Source organism: Harmonia axyridis, chromosome 7 (assembly GCF_914767665.1).
Source record: "Harmonia axyridis chromosome 7, icHarAxyr1.1, whole genome shotgun sequence".
Taxonomy (NCBI): domain Eukaryota; kingdom Metazoa; phylum Arthropoda; class Insecta; order Coleoptera; family Coccinellidae; genus Harmonia; species Harmonia axyridis.
This window is the reverse complement of record NC_059507.1, coordinates 30,955,467-30,980,557: the sequence shown is the minus strand read 5'-3', so window position 1 is coordinate 30,980,557 and position 25,091 is coordinate 30,955,467. Positions and strand designations below refer to the sequence as shown.

The window sequence follows — 25,091 nt, the reverse complement described above, 5'->3', positions numbered from 1 at the left end:
AATTCTTCAAATCCAAAAACGTGAACTGTGAGGGACAGTTGAAGCATTATTTTATTATGGGAAATCAAAACCGTTCTTTATGTGCTTTTGAAAAAAACATCATAAGCTCTTTGTTGTTATCACAAGTATTTCACATAAAAAAATGTGTCTATTACGATTACGTTTTTCAAGCCTTTGCCATCTGGCCTGATTTGATCTATGATGAAACACTTCTAATGAAATGCACTTCATTTTCAATTGCAATTGATGTTTTGTAAATAGTTATTGAATTGACGATATCACATGTATAAATAACAAACCAATAATATCAACCACTTATCATCCTCTCAAATAATAAATGGTTTGAGTCATTTTATAAGCAAAAGTTGAAATTTGTATGTGTGCCAATGATATATTTTCTCAAGTGAAATTAAACAAAATATCATATATCTTTGAAAAATCATTATCATTTTTGTCAAACAAAGGAAGTCTATTGGTCAACGCTGTAATTGATACCTACTGCCAAGATAGTTATATAGCATTAAATCCTATTTAGTCCAACTGCTGTAATACGTTGACAATTCAGTTTGTGCTGAGCTTCTAAAGTCTTAACATCTCTCTATAGTTCATCAAGATGTGGTTTGATCTCGTGAAATTATCAGTCCTTGTTTTAATTTCCTGCTTGTGTCTTCAGATAGAAGCAACATACTTCTACAATTGTGAAGGTAAAAAAAGAATTGTTGAGGCTACATTATAAGCAGGATTAACTTTTTTTTCGGAAGTGGATAGTCAATTCAAACTTTTTTGGAACAGATCAAAAAAAAACTTTTATTAGTTTGGTGAATTGTGATGGTGCTTTCTAACCGTTGTTGGAAATTTTAGCAGACCAAATATTTCACTCCTGAGACCAAAATCTAATTCTACACAATTTTGACATAATTCAATGCTTCCTAAATATTGTCATATTTGAATGCGGAACTAACATAACTAGACATTTCTGAATTTAATTTGTTTTCTTATTATTATTTCGTACTATTTATGATAAGATCTGAAGTATGCTGGATATAGATTTCAATTTCATACAAAGTATATGAAAAATCTCGAGCAGATTTTCATCTGGATTACCAGTAGATAACCTTTGAAGTAGTTAGAGTCTTGAATTATGTGGCAAATCTGTTCATTCTGCCATACCTTTCAGAACAAAATCGTGCGGGAATATCTCAGTTTCACACAGATAATATAATGATAATATCTGAATGTTTATTATTTATACAATGGAATTCTCATGTCCTGTATGTATCTGCTTGTATAAAATTTTTGCTCGAAGCTTCAATCGACACGAATTCAGTGCTTTTCTCATTTTTCATTGAATATTTTCATGGTTTATCAACATAAATCATACTGATAATGATTTCAAGATATTTATTTTTATTAATCTCCATTAATACTCAGTTAGTTAAATATGACACAGTGCCAAACGTACTACAAGTCTTAGCACGATGGCTCAACTAGAATAGAAAATATGGCTTGACAAATGCTAACTAAAACTTAAATATAGATACTAATAGCTTCACTGGTATACAAAACTCACGCTATAGCCTAAATGTACATCGTCAAAATTTTGGAATTTATTAACTTAATATTATATTATGTTTGGTTATCTCGGTTCTTATTTGACGGAAATTAGGTAAAATACTCGATTAAATATCATTGATGCAATAGAATTTATGTAGAAGGCAGATGATGTGTGTATTCATGACAAAAAAAAAAGAATCTGTGAAAGATATGAATCATTTGATCAATATGATCAATATGGAATGTTGCTATAGTACACCTACAAACCAAATTTTATCTTTGTCGGATCTGTTGTCACTAATATATTAAGTTTTTTCAATGCTTTTGATGACGCGATCAACAGAAAATTTTGAGCAAAGCAGAAAAATTTGAAAATTGAATGTTTGAATCTGAGGAATTTCGAGTATTTTGTACTTACAGGACACCATGCTATAGCATGGTGATGTCTTTTGAAGTTTTAATATTAACACTTCCATTTCGTAGAATTTTACAAACTAAATAAATTTCTTATGAAATTAGGGTTTTTTTCATGAAATCACACATGTTTGTGATAGTTTGCTCTTTTGGTTTAGTATTTTCATAACCGTTGGACGAACAAAATTCTAGCAATTATAGTTTCGGAGTACTTAATGAATTTTTGAATACCTATATTTTCTGCTATAGATGATCATAATCATCCAATCACCTACGAAAAGTGGTAACTTCGTGATTAACTTACTGACCTATGTCGCAGCAGACTTGGATTCATATCAAATCCATCGTGAACTTATCTATTTATTCACTTTGTTAACAGCACTTTTGTAGCTTTGTGATATTTTAAGAGGATAGAATAAACTGCAGTATAAAATTAGCGGTGTTTTTTTCGGTAGGCGAAGAAACTTGTGTGCTACATATCAAAAGGGGTTTTGACAGCCCTTTGCTCTATCAGTTGTTCTCGCTTCGCTTCACTAGCACATATTCAAGAGGCCTAGGCTGCTATAGCTAATTTTATGCCCTTATTCTGCTTCCTTCAGGTTTTCCTCCACATTATTTGCATTTGCGATTATAGATACTATTAATCTAAAAATACTAATAATACTTTTCAGATACTGAGTTACTTGGAACTGTCAGTAGCATCAAAGTAACAAACTGTGATTCAAATGATGAAGATTCCAAATGCATTTTGAAGAGAGGAACAAATATCACCTTCGAACTCAACTTCAAAACAGGTGAGCTTTTTGGTACAATTCAAATTTGTTATGATTAAATGAACTATATTGGGGTGATTACGTATCCCTTCAAAGCTAAACCCACTATAGAAGACTAAGTATTACATTTATTTTTCGAACGAAACACTTTATGTGCATTGAGATGAGCAAAACTATAAGACTCTGAACTACACAAAATAGTCAAAGTTATAAAATACGATTATTAAATGAAGGAATTATCTTTCTGTTGATTCAAATCCAAATGAGTATAAATATATTTCATGTTGAGTATGGGAATATTGATTATTAATGAAGATAAGAATAAAACATCCTAAATAAAACTATCCTTACTTCTGACTAGAAGGATATTTTTTATTCAATTCGATACTCTGAACTGTATTCATTCATGATGGGAGATAAAATTTTAGAAAAATTATAATTCTTCTTCAAAAAATTCGATTGATATAATTATATAATGTTTGAGGAAGAAGTATCACTTTTCTGCAATCTTAATAAGTTATCTCCTTTCATTAAGAAAATCTACAGTTCAAAGTATGTGCTTGAGGAAAAAACGAAATCCTCTTATCCAAGAGTAAGCCCAACAGATGTCATATATACACGTGATAAGCACAAACTACGGCTAATGTAATTGAAAGATAAGACTTCCTTAAATACTGATAATTGGTTCAAGAGTTCATGTCTGATGAACTTGGCCTTGTTGTATAATTATTTCTCTTGAGACATATTATTTATTTCATCGCAGAAATGAAATTGATGAAAATGGTGTGTTTCACCACAAAGGAATTTCCGAATTGTGTAAAAATGTTTTAAATTTCAACTGAATCCGATAAAGGCAAAAAATTTAGAATTCCATATCGAATATATTTCGAATAATTTGATCCTCGGATTGCTTGTTCCAAAAAATAATGGACTGAAATTAAAACAAATTTTGAAGTGGCAAATGTTTCGCTTTAACTTATTATATATGTATACAGGGTGTTTCCTAAACATGCGGCAAAAATTCAGGGGGTTGTTCCTTGGACTATTTTAAGCATGTTTTGTCCTTGGATGATTTTTGAAAAACCTCTTTGTTTCGAAGATACAGGGCGAACAACATTTTTCATGGCAGCGCATTTTAGTTTGGTTGCTCGTGAGTTTTTAACATTAACATACGGAGATCGCTGGATTGGAAGAGGTGGACCTCATTTATGGCCTGCTCGTTCCCCGGACTTAAACCCCTTAGATTATTTCCTATGGGGCCATCTAAAATCATTAGTTTATACCACTCCAGTAGAAAATGTGGAAGACTTGCGAAATCGGATCATTGCTGGGTGTAACTTAATAAGAAATGATCCTGGTGTTTTTGAAAGGGTTCGGCAGTCAATGAGGAGAAGATTGGATGCTTGTATGCTGGCTAGAGGTGGTCATTTTCAACAGTTTTTGTAGGTTGAGTGGAATTTTCATGTAATTTTTCATAATAAAATGTTATTATCTGAAAGTTTGTTTCCCCTATATCTTCGAAACAAATAGGTTTTTCAAAAATCATCAAAGGACAAAATATTCTTAGAATAGTCCAAGGAACAACCCCCTGAATTTTTGCCGCATGTTTAGGAAACACCCTGTATAATATAATGGACCAGAAGGTAGAAGCCGTTGATGAACCTTTCTCATAGATCTATCTAACTTGCCAACAGATCATCTTTCTGGTCCACAGTACAGACACTAAAATGTAAAAAAATCGTTTTACTACATTATAATTACACATTATATCATTGCTGTTCTTTCCTTCGGTTTTCACTTCATGAAGAAATCTACATCTGACGTTTGTTGATTTGAATAGGAATCATTCTGTCGATAATCATTATCTGTTTCAAAACAATCATTCACAAATTTGGTCGGTTATTTCAATTCCAAATTTGGATTTTTTTTACGTTTCATTCTCTTCAAATATATAATTTGCGTATTCGAATCATGAACGTGACAACAATATATTGAAATCTTATTGCTTGATTAGAAAAATCTCTTGAAATATACTTTTCAGACTTCGAAATGCTTTAATGAATCCTCTCCAGAGAAAGTACATTATTCTATTGTAAAGGGTTCTTCGATAAGGATTTCAACTTTTTTTGCAAATTTGGGATTCTTTCGTTAATTGTGTTCCCGTCTTGTTAGAAAAAATATGTTCCACATCAATATCTTCCAATTCCAGCCTAAAAAATCATTAATCCTAGCCTACAATTACTAAAATTGACGAGGAATCGACAAACATGGATTTTCCTCACACTGCAAGCAAAAGGAGCAATATTTCCTGTTTTTCTTTAACGAAGTTCACGATTTCGACTCTTCACATCATTAACTTGTCCAAACAGATCAAATTTAGTTTAAAAAAAAAGTGCTTTAGTTTGGCGAACTGTCACTCCAAAATTTTCCAAATTTGTACCGAATTTTAACAATTTCAATGCATTTTTGAAGCGAGTATCATCCTAATTGGGTTCTTGTAGATCTTTCCAATACACGCCCACTTTTTCGGACTATCAGATTTTTATGCTTCCATTGATATTTTTATATTATAAGATTCCTGTGCTGCCAGACTTTACTTATTTTCTGAGTACTTCCAAAAAGAGACAAGTCGACATATTAAATGGACCAAATTTGGGTATTTGCCTTTAGGAACATATCCCACATAAAAATCTGGGAATGTTAACTCACAACACAGATTTTTCAGAACATCGTCCGCTTGTAGCTCAATTAATTTCACCTGAAGCGCCCTTTCCATTTGCAACACATCCACTTCGAAAGGAGACATGGAAAGTTTGAATTGATGTTCGCGTGAACGGAAATCCTCAAATCTTGAGGTGAATTCAAAGTTTAATGAAGACAATTTCTGTGCTAGGGTGTTTTTTAGAATTTCCTATGAGCAGCCAAGGTTGGAAAATGATATGCAATTCCCTTAAGAATTTGATTTTCCCACAACCGAAATTTGCTTCGGCATGAATTGACATGAGCAAAATGTCATTGTTTCTGCCTATTCAAATTCAATTGGTTCGAGTTACTGGTAACATCGACCAAAAATGCCAAAGTATATAACCATGTGTGAACCCCTAACCTAAAGGTTAGACCATATCTAGTTTGCCCTTCATTTCCATGAAAGTTTTCACTTCCTCTCTAAGGAACAACATTTCGCCCTTACTGTTGTGTGTGGAAAAATTAAATCTCAGGCCAAACAACTTTTAGTAGGCTTATGTTAATTTCTCACGAACTTTAAAACGCCTGGCCTGAAAAAGCACTCTTTGAACCTTCGGCACCTAATATCTCTAAACAGGCTCATGGCTCAAATTCGCAGGTATGCCTTCATAGTACTTAAAAATGCTCACTACCTACTCAATATGACCCATGACTACCAATATAGTGAATAAATTATATATTTCGTTTCGAAATTTCAGGTGTGCAGTCTGATACATTGAAATCTGTTGTCCATGGAATCATCTTTGGAGAATCCAAAAGATTCGATTTACCTAACAGCGATGGATGTGTTGATTCTGGCGTTGTATGTCCAATGGCAAAAGACAGTGTGAACACCTATGTATCTTCCTTACCAGTTAAAAAAATATACCCCAAAGTAAGTTTTTTTAAACAGGAGTATGTTAGATTAGACAAACGTTACAGTAGATTGACTAGAAAGCAGGTTTTAAAACTCATCGGATTGATCGATGCTTTTATACGTGGGCGCCTTGTCTTCTTAAGCTGACTTTGAGATTATCAGCTACTTTCATGAATAGTAGAGACTGCATCTGTCAACAGGCTCAGTGCTCTGTCAGCTAACTAAAGCATCTCGTAGCTCAGATCGTATAAGCATCTGTATAAGCTTATATCTTGGACGAAGAAATTTCCAAGAATATTTTTGCTTGCGCCATTCAGATATATTCCTTCTTTGCATTCCGGAGCTTATGCTCTACACATAAATGGATTTAGGTCCCTTGATACCTTGTTTTTGAAAATTCAGTTTGTTCATTATTTTATACAATGGAAAAGTGATTTTGTATCCTCTAGCTAGATGCTTTATGGTATTACGACATTCCCAGGTCAGCAAAAAACTATGTTTGCATATGTTCGCTTCTTCGAGGTTTCTATTGAGAAACTATTGAGTACACACTTTGACTTTTGAGGTTTGTGCTTATAAAATAGAAGGTACTCAAGGTTCATGTTTTAGATGCATGGGCAGCCTCAGTTTGGTCCTTTATGCTAGTCGCTAGTGACTGTTTCTGATTTCGATCCATCTTTGTACCATAACGCTGAATTGTCACTTGATTCACGAAATACACAGCATTTTGACGATCACCAACGATGATTTTAAAGAGAGTTTTTTGATTTTTTTCAAACCAAATTTAGCTGGCATTATATCGAAGCTTTAGTTATGAAGCTCGGAGTGTTTTACCATGATACTTCAATCAAAATCGATAAAACCTCCAATTATAATCAAGTCGAGTAAATTACTAGGGAACATATTTCAAATGAATAACAAATATTTCAAAATATTTCACTCGTTCGAGTTTCTTTCTAATGATTCACAAAATTCGGATACTCTTTTTCTCTCTCTCTCTTCTTAATTCTTAAGTGAATACTGGATCCTTAAAGAATTATAGCCGGTGAGCACTGAAAACCTCAAATTGCATTTGATTGTACTTCATAATTACTAATATTAATTTTAATTTTAATGTGAAATTATTGTTACAGCTCAGCGTGGACGTCAAATGGGAACTGCAGAACAAAGATGGAAAGGATATCGTTTGTATTATAATTCCTGCTAAACTTGCTTAATAGTTATTGAAGACATTTTCTGTTATGACTTTGACAAGACCAGATTAAATTGTTGAGCAAAAATGAATCGAAATTTCAGTTTTATTCCTCATAAATCAGAATCTTGGCTACTCATCTCTTTTTGTAAGAGTAAATTATCTGGGGGTTCAGAGAAGATCCCTAGAAAATGATTGATCAGTATATTTGAAATTATGCTTTCTTGAATTCCAAGAGTTCTTGTTATCAAAAACAATACTATAAAAATTGAATTCTTTACCTAAATACTGCTTATATCTATTGGAAAATTTCCATGTAGAACGAATAAACAACACACCACTTTATGTTTCCATATAAAGGGTGTTTCACCTTTGACGCGTCGTTCTATTACGGTTAAGCGCAGAAATTTTCTTTTTTTGAGAAAGAATCATTAGGCTACATTCTCAAATTATGTATTTGGAAAAACAGAGGTGCGCTAAAAAAGTGTAAACAACCAAACAAATGTTATTTTTATGGAAACCTTGCTTTTAATTTAATTTTCTGATCGCTTAGAAAAAATGAATCGTTTTTGAGATATTTCAATTTTTATAAATTGAAGGGGCTTTGAGAAAAGCTAATAACTTCGCAATGAATGAAGTTTTTTGAAAGAAATTTTGAAAATGAATACTAAAAGAACGAAGGTGAGTAGGTACTGACTTTTTGATAATCATCGAGAACTCTACTTGGTTCAAATTTAGATTTATTAATGACCTATTTAATATTCTTATTTATCTTAGATAACGCATAATTCCCTTCATTTTACTTTTTACGAGTGTTTGACGATGAAAATTATGCATTTATCAGGCTTGTCGGCGTTCTCTTTGATAAACTTTGTCGACTTTTATTTCGTTTTTGTTTCAGGCATACTTCTTATTTTCAATTCTCCAATAAGAATGTATATTCCGCAGTAAATCAAAATATTGGAGAAGCAATTCAATTTCAAATTTCCAATCGTTCTAAAGAAATATATAAAGTGTTTCCATTTCATACCACAATCAATCAGATATAATTTTAATCGTTCAATGTAAATGCCAAGTCATAAGCTTCTTTTTCCAATTTACCTTTGGGTTTGAGGACTTTAAATTGGGTTAATGAAAGTAAGCTCTATAATTTTCTAATTTTCAAGCATTTTGGTACTGGGTAATACCACCGATGTAAGTCACTCAAAATAGATGGCTTTTGAAAACAGATTTGTAAAGGGTGTTTTTTTTAGAGCTATAGAACTATTAATTGCAATAAAACAGCGATGGATTATTCGATTGACATGAATTTTATTTATCCGCAAGATAATCTTGTGGCATTACATTTTGAATATGATTTCTGGCATATGACCGCCACGGCTGGCTCGAATGTAGTCCAATCTGGACGTCCAATTTTCGATTACTTTTTCCAACATTTGTGGCCGTATATCGGCAATAACACGGCGAATGTTGTCTTCCAAATGGTCAAGGGTTTGTGGCTTATTCGCATAGACCAATGACTTTACATAGCCCCACAGAAAGTAGTTTAGGGGTGTTGAATCAAAAGATCTTGGAGGCCAATTCACAGGTCCAAAACGTGAAATTAGGCGGTCACCAAACGTGTTTTTCAATAAATCGATTGTGGCACGAGCTGTGTGACATGTTGCGCTGTCTTGTTGGAACCACAGCTCCTGGACATCATGGTTGTTCAATTCAGGAATGAAAAAGTTGAAGTTGAAGAAGTACGGACCAATGATTCCATCAGCCCATAAAGCGCACCAAACAGTCAGTGTTTCTGGATGTAACGGTGTTTCGACATACACTTGAGGATTAGCTTCACTCCAAATGCGGCAGTTTTGTTTGTTGACGTAGCCATTCAACCAGAAGTGCGCTTCATCGCTAAACAAAATAAAATGGACGTAGTGCGCGATACGTATTCCGCACAGAACAATTTTCGAAATAAAATAGCACTATTTGCAAGTGTTGTTGAGGCGTGAGTCTATTCATGAAGAATTGCCAAACCAAACTGAGAATAAATCACTTGACAGCTGTTGAATCGGTCGCCATCTTGAACAGTAATGCCAACTTAAAGTTATATACCTAAAAAAAAACACCCTAGAGTATTACCATAGTGTTCCACAAATGATCTAGTGAATAATGGGTTAATAGGAAAAATGAAAACCAGGCAGTGTTTTTAAGGATTTGTTCCTTAAGAAAGAACGGCTGGAAGTAATTTTGAAGTGAACTACTGAAAAAGTTTACACCACTCAAAAATAAACCTAAAATGAAAGTAATTTTTTGTACAGTTTGAAATTGATTGGTTTTTATTAATGAATATTTCCTCTGTGTTATCAAAATTGTTCTCAAAGAGATGTCTTCAATTTTTTCATCCCTCTGTCGAAGACCCTGATTAAACAATATTAATTGTTGAATTGGGTCTCTGTCTTGGGTGGCAGTTTGGCTATGTATATCTACAGCTCAGTGGTCTCCAAGGGTGCAATTGGCTCATGAATCAACGAGCACTCAGAAGCTCCTGACTTCACGTTAGAATTTACTCTCAATTTTTTTTTTAATCTATAATAAGATTTTCAGTGCACCATTAAAACACGTTCTAGCGTAAGTCCCTAGTGAAAATGTCTCAACCAGCTGTAAACTGCATTGTCACGCCACTCAAGTGAGACAATACCACAATGCAGGTATGAATTTGCATAGCCACCTCTGCGTCTAACCTAATAGCAAGCCTACTACTAATACTACAACCTTACAGTTATTTACAAACAATCCCGTATTCTTCGGTCACACGAAGAGGCCCAACCCCATCCTGTTGCGCAGCCAGAGCGGACGTTTCGCAAAACACAAGGGGTTGACGTTCCAGTTCTGTGAAGGGTGGCGCGAAATCCAGATCAATAAGTACGATGGCCGAGGAAAAGCAGAAGGAAAGTGAAAAACAAGAGTTTGAATTCCACAAACCGCAGGAAAGAGGTGCTTGGGAAAGTTTTTCCAGGTTTATCCATAATCCTGACACTGGACAATATTTTGGAAGGACGCCTTTAAGCTGGGGTAGGCTTGTGTTTATTGTTGTTGGATTTTATGGTCGGAGTATTTTTAGACCACTGGAGTTCTTAATTATCTATGAAAATCAGAGTCTAACCACTTAACTAAGATGTAGAATATATATTTGAAAATTGGTCTATAAAAAAATAGAACGGTTTATATTGAAAATTTAACACCAAACATCAAGAGAAGAATTCTACTCTTCAGTTCAATTTTTTTCGTTGGATTCCATGGTCGAAAGTCTTTTCAAACGACTGGTCTCTTTTGAATTATTTTATAAAATTAGGTGCTAACCTAGTAACTCAGATGTACAATATACAATTCGTCAATTTTCCTTGAAATGATCGAATATTAAAATTAAACAAAAAAAAACGAAGAGAAGCAAAATCTAAGACAATCATATTCGGTTTTTATATATGTTTGTTACATCTATCCCTAGTTTTTGGCTATAAATCATCATAGATAGATCATACATCATTTTATTTTTTAAACTCTTCGAAGAATTTCATTTTGAAATGAAAACAATATTTAATTTCCTCTTGTTGTTAACTTTCTTTATGTTATAATCGAACTGATACGAGTCTTTCATACGATTGGCGATTTTTTCAATTATCATTGATTGTGTGAGAATTGAAAGCCAACTCTGCAACTGAGATGGAAAATATGGATTCGTAAATTGGCTTCACAAAAATAATAAACATCGAAGAGAAAAATTCTACTCTTTGGTTTGAGTATTTTTCTTATATGTTCGAATAAATCATTGGCAAATTTCAATAAAAACAAAATTTCCTCTCATTTTTATTTTTTGTTCAATTGGACTGCCATTCAGAACTTAAGAATTTCGAATTAATTAATGGAATTATCAAGTTACGAGGGCTAATATGGTTTAACAACTAATTTTGTTTCATTATTTTGAATTGAACTGGAATACTCTGGGGGTTTCTCAAAATTTTACATTCCACAGCTGTTTCATTTTATTCATAAAAGTAATATTTCTATGCAAATCATATAACATCATTGAAATTCTAGTTCTTAGTAAAGCTTTTCTGTTTCATGAATCTTTAACATGTCGAAAAGATTCTTCGGAGAATGTATATTAATTGTATATCTGTTTATGAATTGATTGAAAAATAACTATGTAAGTAGGAATTATTTTTTTATGTTTTTCAGTACCTAAATACCATTTTGCTTTTTTGATGTATGCCTGTTATCTATCAGTGAATGAGTGAATGGGTTCCTTAAGTCAAGTAATGCATTGAAAAGCACAAAAAATGTAGCAGATTAATTTTTTGAAAACTATGGAATATTTTACTGCACAGTTCAGAGTTATGAAATTTTTTAATCGGACCATATTGTTATTGAGTAGGAGTTAGAAAATCAATCAATTTGCAATACATATAAAAAAAATCATTCAATTCCAATATATCAAGGCTACTATTTGATTGCTATATAATAATATCGATATTCGTTTGTTTCAGTTCAGATCCTTACATTCTACGTAATTTTCTACATTGGCTTAGCTGCTCTTTTTGGAGGTTGTATGTGGGCCTTTTACACTACAATTGATTTGAACGTACCAAAGAGACAACTTAGCGACAGTTTGATTGGTGAAAGTCCTGGTTTGAGCATAAGACCACTTTCAAGTGAAGATCTTGAGGGAAACTTCATATATTACAATGCGAAGAATGAGAGTCAAATAAACATGTGGATAAAGAAATTGAATGATTTCATGGAACGTAAGCAATATAAACAATTTATCTTCTTTTGAAATTGGTATTCTTCCAATTGTGCCAAAACCTTCACTATCTTATATACATTCTTGATATATACTTCTTGTCTAGAAATACAATTCAAACTGACAAAATATTAAAACCCACAGAACAAAAAATGAAGTGTCGCAAACTGTAAAATTGAGTGAACGGCTAATAAGAAATACATACAATAAATAAACTAATTCAGGGAGAGATTATGTTTCGGAATTTTGTTATTTTTAATAGTTTTTCTCATCAGTGTCTTAAAGTTCAAAAAACTTACTGAAATTACAAACTTATAACTTGTATATTCAACTTGCATTTGTGAATAAACACAATAGGTTAACAAATCTTAGAAAATCTCAAGTTTGTAAATACAGTAAGTTTTCTGAACTATAAGACACTGATGTCGAAAAATTGTATAAAAAATCTGTTCATTTATGTTATTTTAATTGATTTATGTTAATTTACTTATTCAATTTATTAACCTTTAATCCAATTGTAGTTTGCGATACTTCATTTTTCTTTTGGTTGATTTTAATATTTTGCTAGTTGGAATTGTATTTCTAGACGAAAAAGTATACATCAAAAATATATAACAGATAGTGAAGGTTTTGGCACAATATTGTCATAATTTTAATATAAATATTTCAAGGTTCGAGATTGCTTTGTTGAAGATTAAATTGACAATTCGATGCTCTTCTTGAATATAATTAGCATGTTTGAGAGATTTTACACAATTATTTTTTTCAACAGAAAAGATTTCTTACTATTTCTATAATATTGTACTTAAGTTTCTCATGAATGGTAAATAATAATTCTTTTTTCAGCTTATATTGTCCCTGTTCCTGGCAACAACTCCATACATTGTAGTTTTCATAGAAGACCGATTAATAACGAGATTTGCAAGGTTGATTTGAACTTATTCGAAGACTGTTCTCCCAAAGACTTGTACGGATACCGAACAGCTTCCCCATGTATATTTTTGAAACTAAACAAGGTGAAATTTCAAAATTTGTGTTGCTTTTTATTGAGCTTTCCACTTGTAGATTTATGGTTGGGAACCTGAAACTCACTTACTTCCATCTGATGATATGCTACCAGACATGAAAAGGAATATAATATCTGTAAGTTTCTGCATAACTATTTATTTTTGAGTACTTAGGTAGTTATTCATAAATCGAAGCCTTCGCAAATTTTAAAAAATGTCATAATAATGAAAAATCATTACCGTACGTCGGTTAAGTCTAAACAACTTGTTTACAGTACAATAATTTGTGCATTTACATTAATTTGGTGTATCCTGAAGTGAGAGAGTCAAATGTCAATTTGAAATTCAACCTGCTTATTCCAAATGGAACACCCTTAATTTATTATATATTCAGATATACTTTTTAATTTACTTTCATTTTGTAAGATACTTGTCCTATAGAAATGTTGAGAAGTTATCAAATTTTTCCCCATTTCTTGAAAAAAATAACTGTTAAAGGACTACAAGAAAATGTGTATTTCTCGAGAGCACAATGTACAACATCAGATTTGTTTTATGAAATCGGTTACCTAGAAAATATTAAAGGTTTTTGTAGGCGCCATAAGGTTCTAATATACAGGACGTTCAAACAAGACTGCATCAGAACCTCATGTCACCTACAAAAAACTTTGAATACTTTAACTTGGCAGATTTCATAAAACATATCTGATGTTATACATTACGCTCTCGAGAATTTCTTATAGGTCTTTAAAAGTAATTTTTTCGAAAAATAATGAATAACTCCGGAACTACTTGGGATAAATATACACAAAATGAAAGAAGAAATGAAAAAAAAAATGAATACCTATGCAATCAATTATAAAGTGTTTCATTAGCAACAAGCGAATTGATCTTGCTTTGATCTTTGAATTTACCTATATGCAAATTACATTGTAGTAAAAAAGATATTCATAATCCAACAGATATAACTTTGGTATGTACCTATAATTATAAATCAATACCAGTCCTATCGTCTAACACCTCCATTGAAATATTTTCCCACCAGAGTTCAGATCAACACTAATTTTTTTTTTCAGTTACCAGAATTGAATAGGACACAGATATGGGTCAGTTGCCAAGGTCTGACGCCACAAGACAGAGATTTTGTGAAAGAATTCAAATATTATCCCAGTGGATTTCCTTCATATTTCTTCCCATATAAGAATGGAGATAATTATTTGAGTCCACTTGTAGCCGTTAAAATAGTATATCCAAAAGGTAAGTGAGGCAAGGTCATTCTGCTTTCCTTTTTTCAAGTGTATCAAAATTTTGAAACGTGTTGAGCGTACAGCTGATGATTTCAAAAGAAAGACCAACTTAGGCCCAGTTTCACCAAACAGCACTTGATCCCAGATTGATTAAACTCCGCTTGTTACTAAAGCAGGCTTAACAGTGTTTTCTGTTTCACCATGCATCAACCCGTCCGAAGATGATCGCGATTAACCAAATCGCGATTAAATAGTCAGACCATTTGGCAACGTTGTGAACAAAGAGTTATAATAGTGTTCTGTATCGTATTAGCAGTGATGACCACCATTGGCGCTAGGTGTCAGGTGTCATTCATTCATAACTCATAACATTTCAAAACATTTGTCATCTTGTAAACAAAAAACAAAGTTAATTTTTGCCGAAAATGTCGAGTGATGTGCTTCGAAATATCGGAAACTTGCAGAAGTTAAAAAGAAATTATCCCATTTCACAAAACCACACATTCTGGAAAAAAAACTATATAAGTAATTTTATTAACTTATTTATTTTTATTAACAAGTTTAACTGCTTCTTAAATAATATTTCAATCAAACATATCAATAAATTATTCTTTGCAATAAATTTCATAAAACACAAAAACAAAGTTTACGTGTATTTTAAATGGGAAATATTGAGTCTATACATATAGTCATATTTTGATAAAATTGACCCAAAAATTAGAAATTTCCGGAAAAATAATTACATAGACAAGAGTTCCATACTGATAAATAATTATTAATCTCCACTTGAAAGGTTGTAATCCTCCAAAAATGGCCGATTAGTGCTAAATCGCGATTGGTCGATTAAATGGCGCTTTGGAGTGTGGTGAAACGCTACATTACATTAATCGTGATCTAAGGCCTCACTTAAGAGCCAAGTCAAGATTAAAGCATTTGGTGAAACTGGGCCTTAGAGAGCTCAGACATCTCTGATTAGTTTAAATTGTGAATCTTCTCGGTGCTGAATCTATGAAGAGAATAAAGGAATTGTTATTTTTCCACGAGTTCAAAAAAGAGCAATAAAGTGGAAAGTTTTTTAAATGAACTAATGTAAAAATGAACCTTCTGTACGAGTATTATACATCATTTTCTCTAATTCATTGAATGTTTATTGGAATCAATGGAATATTTCCATAAATTCCGTTGAGTGGTGTTTACATTGAAAAATGTTGGTTGGCAGAACTGTTTGCTGTATCACAAATTTGATAGCTAACAGATAAATCCGTGATGGGAGTATTTCAATTACGAACAAATAATGGAATATATAACCAAGAAATCTGTGTGAATCTGAGATATTCCCGCGCAATCTTGTTCTACAAAGTATGGCAGAATGAACAGATTTGTCACAAAAAATAGGGCAATGATATTCTTCCACGAGTCCAAAATTCAATGAACGAGTTTTAGAATGTGCATCTGTATCTGTGCATCGAATTTTGGACAACCTGTACTAATATTATAGAATAGAATAGAATACATTTTATTGAATGATTTCAACATATACAGAGTTAATATAACTTTTTTCAATGGTAATTTATTGCACCTAACTCTTGGAGGAGTTGTTTTGTGCCTGATTTGTATAATTTTGTTGGTTCAGATAATTCATGTGAAAGAATTAACCATATTACATTACTTAACTTTGAGAAAAAACAAACAAAAATAGCATAGATCTATCATTACATTATTTTCTCTAATTCACTCAATTTTTATTGAAATTATTGGAATATTTCACTAAATACCATTCAGTTATTTTTACATTGGAAATGTGGGTTAGTAGAACAGTTTTCAGTATCACAAATTTGACAGTTATAATAAATAAATAAAATCATCCGTGGCAGGAGAGTTCCGACTACCTATCAATACATATAATAATAAAATATAAAAATTGAGAAAACAAAATGAAAAATTTATATATCGTAAAATTAATAACATATAGTCATCAAAATTGAAAACATGTATTGATAATATTGATTTCAATATTTGATACCACAAAGTCCCCTAGGACTTTGAAACCTTTCTCATACTTTCAGGATTACGAATTTTGGATGACCCCGGGTTCAAATCCTGCCGCTGAATATTCATTGAATTTTTTTTTTCATTGGTATTTGAATATTTTTCCTTCGCCTTTCGGGATTCTCTGCATTGAACAAGGAGATATGATGTGAAATTCCAGTATTTTTTATTAAGAAACTTTTCAATTTTACTTTCAGCGAATGTGATCATCGGAATTGAATGTAGAGCATGGGCCAAAAATATCCGCTATCGTGGAGGAATATTAGAAAGGGTTGGTTCAATCCAGTTCTACTTCCAAAGAGACTATTTCAACGTGCCTCTGCAATAGCGTTCAGTCATCCAATGGTTAAGTGATCAACTCCCATCAAAAGTATTACATAGTTCAAATTTCAGGTTCTTTAAGTAGTAATTTTTATGTACAGAAAGTAGGTTTTCGGTTGGAGGTAGTCATCGAGCATTCGCTCAAAATAATAAATATAAGATTGCTAGATAGCCAACGAAAATTTCTTGTTGATGTTTCTGGTGAGAATCTAATTGAAATTTCTTGCATTTATCTTGTTACGAGCACAAAACGATCTTCATCATCCCCTGTTTTATTTTCGAAGAAATTTTCGATATTCATACATTTTTCATTCGATTTGTTCTCAGAATGACCAAAATTATTTTTAATATACTTCGCCTAAACTTATCTACGCATGATTTTCCTCATTGATTTAATATTTTTAACCGAATCAAACTAAAATTTCATTCTTATTATCACTAACTTTGAAGGACCAAAAATGATTAGAACTATTTCTCATTCTTGAGTTTCCGTTGAATAAATTAAAGGATTTTTGAGGGGTCACGTATGAATATCTATCATTTGGGATTACTGCACTGCCTTTGAAATAGTTGATTCGAAAAATACTTTCGAATATATTGAAATATTTTGGATGTCCCATCAATAAGTTTCCCACTGTAAGGGAACTTTTCAGTCTATCAGTTAATCCTTAATATTTTAATGAGGATATTGTATATTTCCAACCTATTTTTCTATAACAAATGTGCGGATTCTTTCTGGGAGCTGTATATAAAATTTTATTTGTAAATATATAAAAATGAATTATATTTCAAAGCATAACTAGAATTCAATACAGCATAATATATTCAAAAGTTTGTAGTATTAGTTTCGGATTTTAGAGATACTTTATTTCTTGATATTGCTTATATTTTTGATAGGGAAGCACTTTTTGGGAGAAATAATAATAAACTGTTCTCAATGACCAATATGAAGAAAGACGTGAGATATATGATATGGTTTCGACGTGGTTTTTGAGAAAGATATCTCCAAAATAATATAACTTGCACAATAATAAAATAGGTAGGAAAAAGTTCATTGATAATCAATTCTCTAATGTAAAGAGAATTATATCTTATCTACTAAATCGAAGTCACATTATCGTGTACATCGTAAGATATTATTTCAAAGTTGCGGACAAGTCTTAGATTTGGAGATAATTAGAAACCCCCATTTGTTCCTTTTATAAATAAGAAATTAATTTTGTTGATGCGGTTTACGTAATACCTTCCATACCAAAATAATTTTTTTTTTCAGTTTACGAAATTTCTTGTAGATATTTTTAGATGGAAATTTGAAATAAGGCCTAATTATTTCAATTCCGTGGTATTCCAGTTCCACTGAGATAAACAACATTATTGTGTAAATTGCAAAGTTGTTCCATTGAATTTGTCAGCTTTGTTGATGATCACTTATATTGATGATTCAGATGTGTTTTTGAAATGAAATCATAAGTACCTCATTGTAAAAATTACATGTTCGTTTTGTGACAGTTGCATTATGTATATTTGTCCTTATTCAAAGTTTCTGATTAAATAATTCAGAATTTCAGTAATATTATTTTAAACTTCCCCTACACATTATATGCATAATGGTGTGTATAAAGGCTTTTCCAAAAGGGGTTTCATTTTGATATGAGAAAAAGGAATATATTTTGAGAGAAATAAATGGATGTTTATTTTATTGTGAAGAGGATCCTATTAAAGATGGAAAAACATATCTATCAAATGACCGTCATGGTTGTAGCATTCCATCTTTATCTTTGAGGTCTTGAATCGATTTTGGAGTATTGGCATAGACCTTATCTTCCCCGTGGTCACAAAGAAAAAAGTCTAAAAGTGTTGAATCACAAGATGTCAGGGGCCTATTTTGATCACCTCTTCGTTGCTTGTGTGCCGCATTCGCTGACAAAATGGAACAAAAACACATTAGAATGTGACTTTCTCAGAACCATTTGGAGCTTATTTGAAAGGATAAAGTGGATTTTGTGCGTCGATTCAACACCATAAATGAGACTTGGGTCCATCACCAAGATCTCGAATCAAAACAAGAGGCTTAAGAGTGGTTTGAGCCTGATTCTTTGGCCAAGAAGTTTTAGGCATCAGGTTTTTGGTATGCGAAAGGAATTTTGTTTGTGGGTGACTTGAAAACTGGTGAAACAATACATCCTGAATATTATTGTAACCTTTTAGACCAGCCGAAGGAAAAAATTCGTATAAGAAGACCAAGCTTGCAGAAGGAAAACATTTTTTTCATCAATACAATGAACCATGTCACGAGAGCATTTTGACAATGGCTAATAATCCAAAAGAGTTCTTATTGTTAGAGCATCTACCCCATTAACCAGATTTAACCCCTAGCAACTTCTTTTATTTCCAAACCTAAAAGATTCTCACTTCAGGGAATAGATGTAGATTCAGATTTAATTAAGCGGTTCCATTTCACTGTGACCTAATTGTCTATTATGTTCCTATCAGAGCTATTCTCTCTATAACGTGATCTACATCAGCTCGCTTTCCAGTTCCACAGTTCTAATGAACTCCAATATCTTGGATGGCTTCAAGGATCCAGTGAGGAGGTGTAGCATATTTCTACCAAAATCCAGTTACTTCTTGAATCTAACAGAGTCAAAGTTTCAAAAAAACTTTTTGGAGTGATCCCAACGCTAGAGTGTTTCTCTTTCGGTTTCTTCCTTTCCTAACATTCTTTCTTGTAGGTACATTTGTCTAGGCCACAGAAAGGTTCCAGGCCAATGAAAGGAGTTTCCGAGTTTGTGCTCCTTTTCTGGCAAGTGTGTAGGCCACTTCAGGGATGGAATTCATTGAATCTCGTTGAAACAAGTATATTGTTGTTCATGGAGGCTATACTGAATAATAGATAAAGTGTTTTCCAAACCATAAAATTGTGTTTTTCTTTATCGAACCGCAAAACCGCAACCTAGTAGGTAGGTACAAACAGGAGAATCTGAAATTGAAGAGAGAGAATAAAATCATAACAGATGCATCGAGGATTTGCGTCATGACCGTGAAATGACAGTGGAGATCCTTATTTATGGTTTTTTCGGTGAGCAGACTTTTTTTTAATTATATTACGGATACCGCGGAGACGATAGCTTAAAAAATTGAGACTAACCTAACCAGTAGCAGTAACCAGTGAACGAATTCTGCGGTTTTCACAGGTGGACTGAGCTCGAAAAAAAAATTAGGGTTTGTTCCATTGAAAACAAATGAATCTGGAAAGAGTTATCGCCATTTAACAGAAATATTTTCTCAAACCCAAGTTTGTAGGTAACAAATAATATAATACTTTTTATTTTCGTTAAGATGCTTTCAGATAAAGAAGTTTTGTGATATAATCTTTCGGAAATTCTTGTTTTGTAATCAAAACCTCTGGGAAAACTGTAATCAGAACTGGATCATCCAACTGTTATTTATCGTTTATGTTATTACGCAAGTAATCTTGCAATTTGTAGACAAACATCTTGGAATATGTTTACTCCCTTTAAACTAATTCTAAATAGATTGAATATTAGTGAATTATCCGATATGTTTTCATTGTTGATCTCTGTCTGACGTGATATATTCAACCTTTCATGGTAAAACTTTTTCTTTCAATCGATTGAAAAATAGACTTTTTAATGCGGAGCCCAATAAAAATGAGGATACTTTTGCTCACATACGCTGATTTACCTTAGCGGTGATAATTCATAGAAACAGAAATAGATCATATCGATTGCTGCTTGCTAATCAAAAACGCAAACAACAAAAATACCTATTCAATAAGATTGCTCGGAGTTGGCATAAATTTGTGTTGAATGAAACAAATGTAAACCGCAGTACCTAAACGTTCATCTGCGTAAGAATAACCACAAAAGCCTTTTCCGGATCATTTCGTTATCTGAATTACTAAACGAGCTGCTGCTGATATACAATTATTTCTATAATTGCTAACATCGAAAACCAGAAATTCACGTGCATGATCTTTCAGAACGATCAATATCTATATAAGCCTGACAGGTGGAACTATTTTAAAAATCAATTATCTTCGAATCGAATCTTACATCAAACGATTCTTTTGAAAATAGAAAACCATCAACAATTAAATTGTTGATTCCAAATGAATAGCAACATCGTTTCGTGCATAGAAAATCAGTATATGACCTTCAATGAACATGAGTGAAATACTGCATCCTCCATCCTATTGTCGTTTTATGCGATTTAAAAATTAAGTTTATGGATGTTGGAAGTTGGAGCTCAGTGATTAACTTGATTACAGTAATTTTATTTAGAGAATAACAAAATAGGATCAAATAATCAAATATATGTGGCTATATGTATTGAAATATAAGAGTAATGAATATTCATTGGAATGTATAAAAATAACGTTTTTACACGTGTACAAATTCCCCTATTTCTAGAATGAATAGATGGATGTTTTCATTACTTACTAAAATTATTTGACTGCATATATGCAACATTTTTCCAATGGTTTATTATATTTATAGCGATAGAATTTTTGATAGCCATGATAGTCTATATAATTTCTATTTAATATGCTGAATTGTAGGTTTTATTCGAATTCATTTAATTTGCCCTGATTCATCGAATAGATTGTCATGGTGATCATTGCAGGATGGAAGAAAATTATAGTACTGTAGCAAACTGCCTTAGGGCCGGTATTATGAAGGATAACCGACGGTTCAACCGTAGCGTCAACTACCAAATTCCTCAACCGTCGGTTATCCTTTATAATACCGGCCCTTAAAGATTTGTCTTTGGTTACAACGTTAGTCTAAAGTTACAATTGCATTAATAACGTAACATTGAGCCCGTTGATCCATAAATAAATGAGAAAAATTCGGGCAATAGTTCAGTGAACCGCTATTTCAATGCACCAGAAGATGAAATGTACTTGTAGGCCAATGTATTGATAGGTTATATGAAACGGAACTAATCCTAATGATCTTCAAAGTCATTTTAGCTAGTAGGTATATAAAAACGAATAGATCTGAAGTGCTAATAAAAATATTAGCACTTCAAATGAAAATCAATAATTACACTTTTGGAAACTACTCAGTTTACTATGTAGAAACCAGTATCAATAATAAAAATATTAATATTTTATATCCGTTATGTGAAGTACGGAGATCCAATGCATATGCAGATAGCCAAGGAAAATCTAGAGTTCTAGGATCTACCTATAGTTTAGCTAGAAATATTGGTCTGATGGACATTGATTTTTTGGATTTTTTTTTAGGTCTGTGTTTATATGAAAATATGTTTCTTAATATTAAGAACAACCCTAACAAAACTAAGCAGAAAAACCAAAAAAATTCAATGTCCATCGGACTAATAATTCTAGCCAAACTCTAGGTCTAGATCCTTTTCGAACTAGTATTGGGAAGCAAACCGCCGTTTTGAAATAGATGGCTGTAGCGGTAAGTGGTAGTCGAAATAAATAGATCGTAGATGACATAAAGTAAGCTTAGGTATTTTTAAACATAAAGCCATGGAAATATTAGACGATTTGTGTCTGCATCATAAAGTTATTCTCGATTAAACATGTCAGCTTACGAGCCGAATTCTCTTCATCAGCGGGAGGTTTCAATTTTCTGCTTTAATATGAAGAAATCTGCGGCTGAGGCTCATCGATTGTTCTCAAACACCTGTGGTGAGACCGCTATTAGTGAAAGAACGTGCCGAGAGTGGTTTCAACGATTCAAGAACGGTGATTTTGACATCGGAGACCAGCATGGCGGTGGAAGAGAGAAGGTTTTCGAAGATGCAAAAATGGAGGCAGTACTTGATCAAGACTCGTGTTAAACGAGAAAATTATCTATTGGATGGAGATGTAATTATGCGTGTATTTCTAAAATATCCACTTCTAGCTAGAGCAAAATTTTGTGTTGATAGCGTTATCCAATAGAAATTTCAAACAAAAACTACCTATATTTTTAAACATTCAAACTTTTCTTTCCGCTTTATGTGTTTTCCATCAAATACTCATTTAGTATAGTAGAGAATAGAGAATTATTGTATTGGTACATAGTTAGAATTCACAATTAATATGGTAATCATAATCATCAAATTTTGTAGCATCATTGTTCCTAAAAGTTGGACATTGGAATTATACGGGTATTTCAATGACCTCTGTGGATTTACCTCGCAAAACCAGTCTACAGCCCGTCTCCTTTTGTATACCTAGATGCACTATCTATGCTAATTAGTACATAGAAAAACAACGACTTTTTAATCCATGAACGAAAAGTTAGTCATCATTAGGTATTTCCACAGACATGTTTCGATCAATCGATAGCTGTGGTGCATTGAATAAGTTTGGATCATTGATTAAGACGTCATTATCATTTCGTCCCAATGATAGTGTTCTGTGGTACGGACAGTCATCTGACCGCTAGTCGTAGTAAAAAAAGTCTTACGAAAGAAAATACCTAGTGACTTGACATTTTCAGGGTATGTCTGGGGTTCAAAAGCACCGGTTAAGATCGTTAATGGGCCAAATCTGGGGACAGGGCCGCCGCTAGACATTTTGGTGCCCCGGCAAAATAAATTTTCGCTGCCCTGCTATGCCTTATTTATGTGAACTTTCTTTGAAGGAGCCTCTGTTATTCTTCTCAGACATCTTTTCAATTCCATATGAAATCGTCTTTTTCAACATAAAATCATCACTATGTCAAATTTATCCAAGGACGTTTTGTCGATTTCTTCAAAAAACGTCCTGAATTGTTTGAAAGTACGACGCTCAATAAATCTATAGTAAAAAGACGACGTAGTTTTTAAAGGCCTGTTTGTATTTTCATAACTATAGTTGAGAGCGTCAATTTGATTGAAAAAAATTGGCACTTGGACATTTCATAGTTTAACTACAAGGAGAACATTTTTGTCTCCAAAGGAATGTCTTGTTTTATTAAATAACTTTGCGCCCCTAAAATTTGGCGCCCTGGCAAAATGAGAAAGAAAACTTTTGTGAGGAACTTCAACTAAAGGGATTTCCAATAAAAGGTTTCATTTTGATATGAAAAAAGTATATTTTAAGAGAAATGAATGATGGATGTTTATTTCATTGTAAAGAGGAAGCTATGTCATTAACGATGGAAAATGATATCAGCCAGATTGCCACCACGACTTATGAAATTTTAATTGATCAATTCCCATAGTTTGCGGCTGTATGTCTTCAATAACATCAGGAATTTCATCTTCAAGGTCTTGAATCGATTGTGGAGCATTGGCATATACCTTATATTTCAAGTGATCTTAAAGAAAAGATGTAGCGCCACCTTATTGACCAATATCTTCCATTTCATCAACTCCCACGATGAACGAGGAATCGTCAAACCTGGATTCTGGTGAACACTACCGGCTATAGCAGCAATATTCTCAGTTGTTCTTGAGCGACGTACGCGGTTTTGATTCTTCACATAAGTCATTTGTCCCAACAGCTCGAATTTTTAAATTTTTCCCCCAGTTTCACAATTTTCGGCCGAGCAGTTGCTTCAGAACAACCTAAAAGTGTTCATGTTTTGCGAACTGTGAACACTTTCACCATTTTGAAGTGGATTTTAGCAATGTTATGTAACATTGTGTGAACATTTGATGGCTAGGGTTGAAGCTCACATTCTTTGTGAAAAATAGCAGATATTTTCTACATACAATTATATTATTTTGCTCAAAATAATAGTCATTCTTAACGTCTGTTAAAAAATGGCCGGTTTTGTTCAAGTGAAGTGAAAACAATCACAGGCGATCGTTATCGAACGCAATTAATGCGTTTGAGCCGAGCATTGAAAGACAAACGGCCGCAATAGAACGAGAGACATGATGAATTTAGAGCATGATAATTCCCGACCTCGAAACGTTGGAATGGGAAGTCCTATCCCACCCGCCGTATTTTCCAGACGTTGCTTCCTCGGACTATCATTCGTTTCGAGTAATGGCACACGGCATGGCTGACCAGCACTTCCGGTCTTATGAAGAAGTAAAAAATTGGATCGATTCGTGATCGCTTCAAAAGATGACCAGTTTTTTCAACGCGAGATTCGTACGCTGATCGAAAGATGGGAGAAAATAGTAGAACAATACTTTGAATCATAAATGTATAAAAATTCAACCAA

General features: G+C 32.8%; 2 protein-coding genes across 3 annotated transcripts; both read left to right on the top strand.

The window, feature by feature from the left end:
- The first annotated feature begins 322 nt into the window (after positions 1-322).
- LOC123684894 (NPC intracellular cholesterol transporter 2 homolog a-like) lies at positions 323-7,623 on the top strand. The gene is made up of 4 exons (XM_045624398.1): positions 323-704; positions 2,640-2,762; positions 6,185-6,360; positions 7,476-7,623. The coding sequence occupies exons 1-4, from the start codon at positions 614-616 to the stop codon at positions 7,557-7,559; spliced, it is 474 nt and encodes a 157-aa protein (XP_045480354.1). The 5' UTR covers positions 323-613; the 3' UTR covers positions 7,560-7,623.
- A 2,399-nt stretch (positions 7,624-10,022) lies between these two features.
- Positions 10,023-18,514, top strand: LOC123684893 (sodium/potassium-transporting ATPase subunit beta-1-like). 2 transcript variants are annotated; one of them, XM_045624396.1, is made up of 7 exons: positions 10,023-10,230; positions 10,302-10,594; positions 12,067-12,324; positions 13,170-13,339; positions 13,389-13,466; positions 14,407-14,587; positions 16,824-18,514. In XM_045624396.1, exons 2-7 carry the CDS (start codon positions 10,450-10,452, stop codon positions 16,952-16,954), a joined length of 963 nt encoding a protein of 320 aa, XP_045480352.1. In that variant the 5' UTR covers positions 10,023-10,230; positions 10,302-10,449; the 3' UTR covers positions 16,955-18,514. The 2 variants fall into 2 exon arrangements, with proteins under 2 accessions (XP_045480352.1, XP_045480351.1); XM_045624395.1 differs by having other exon boundaries at positions 10,023-10,594.
- Positions 18,515-25,091: the final 6,577 nt, after the last annotated feature.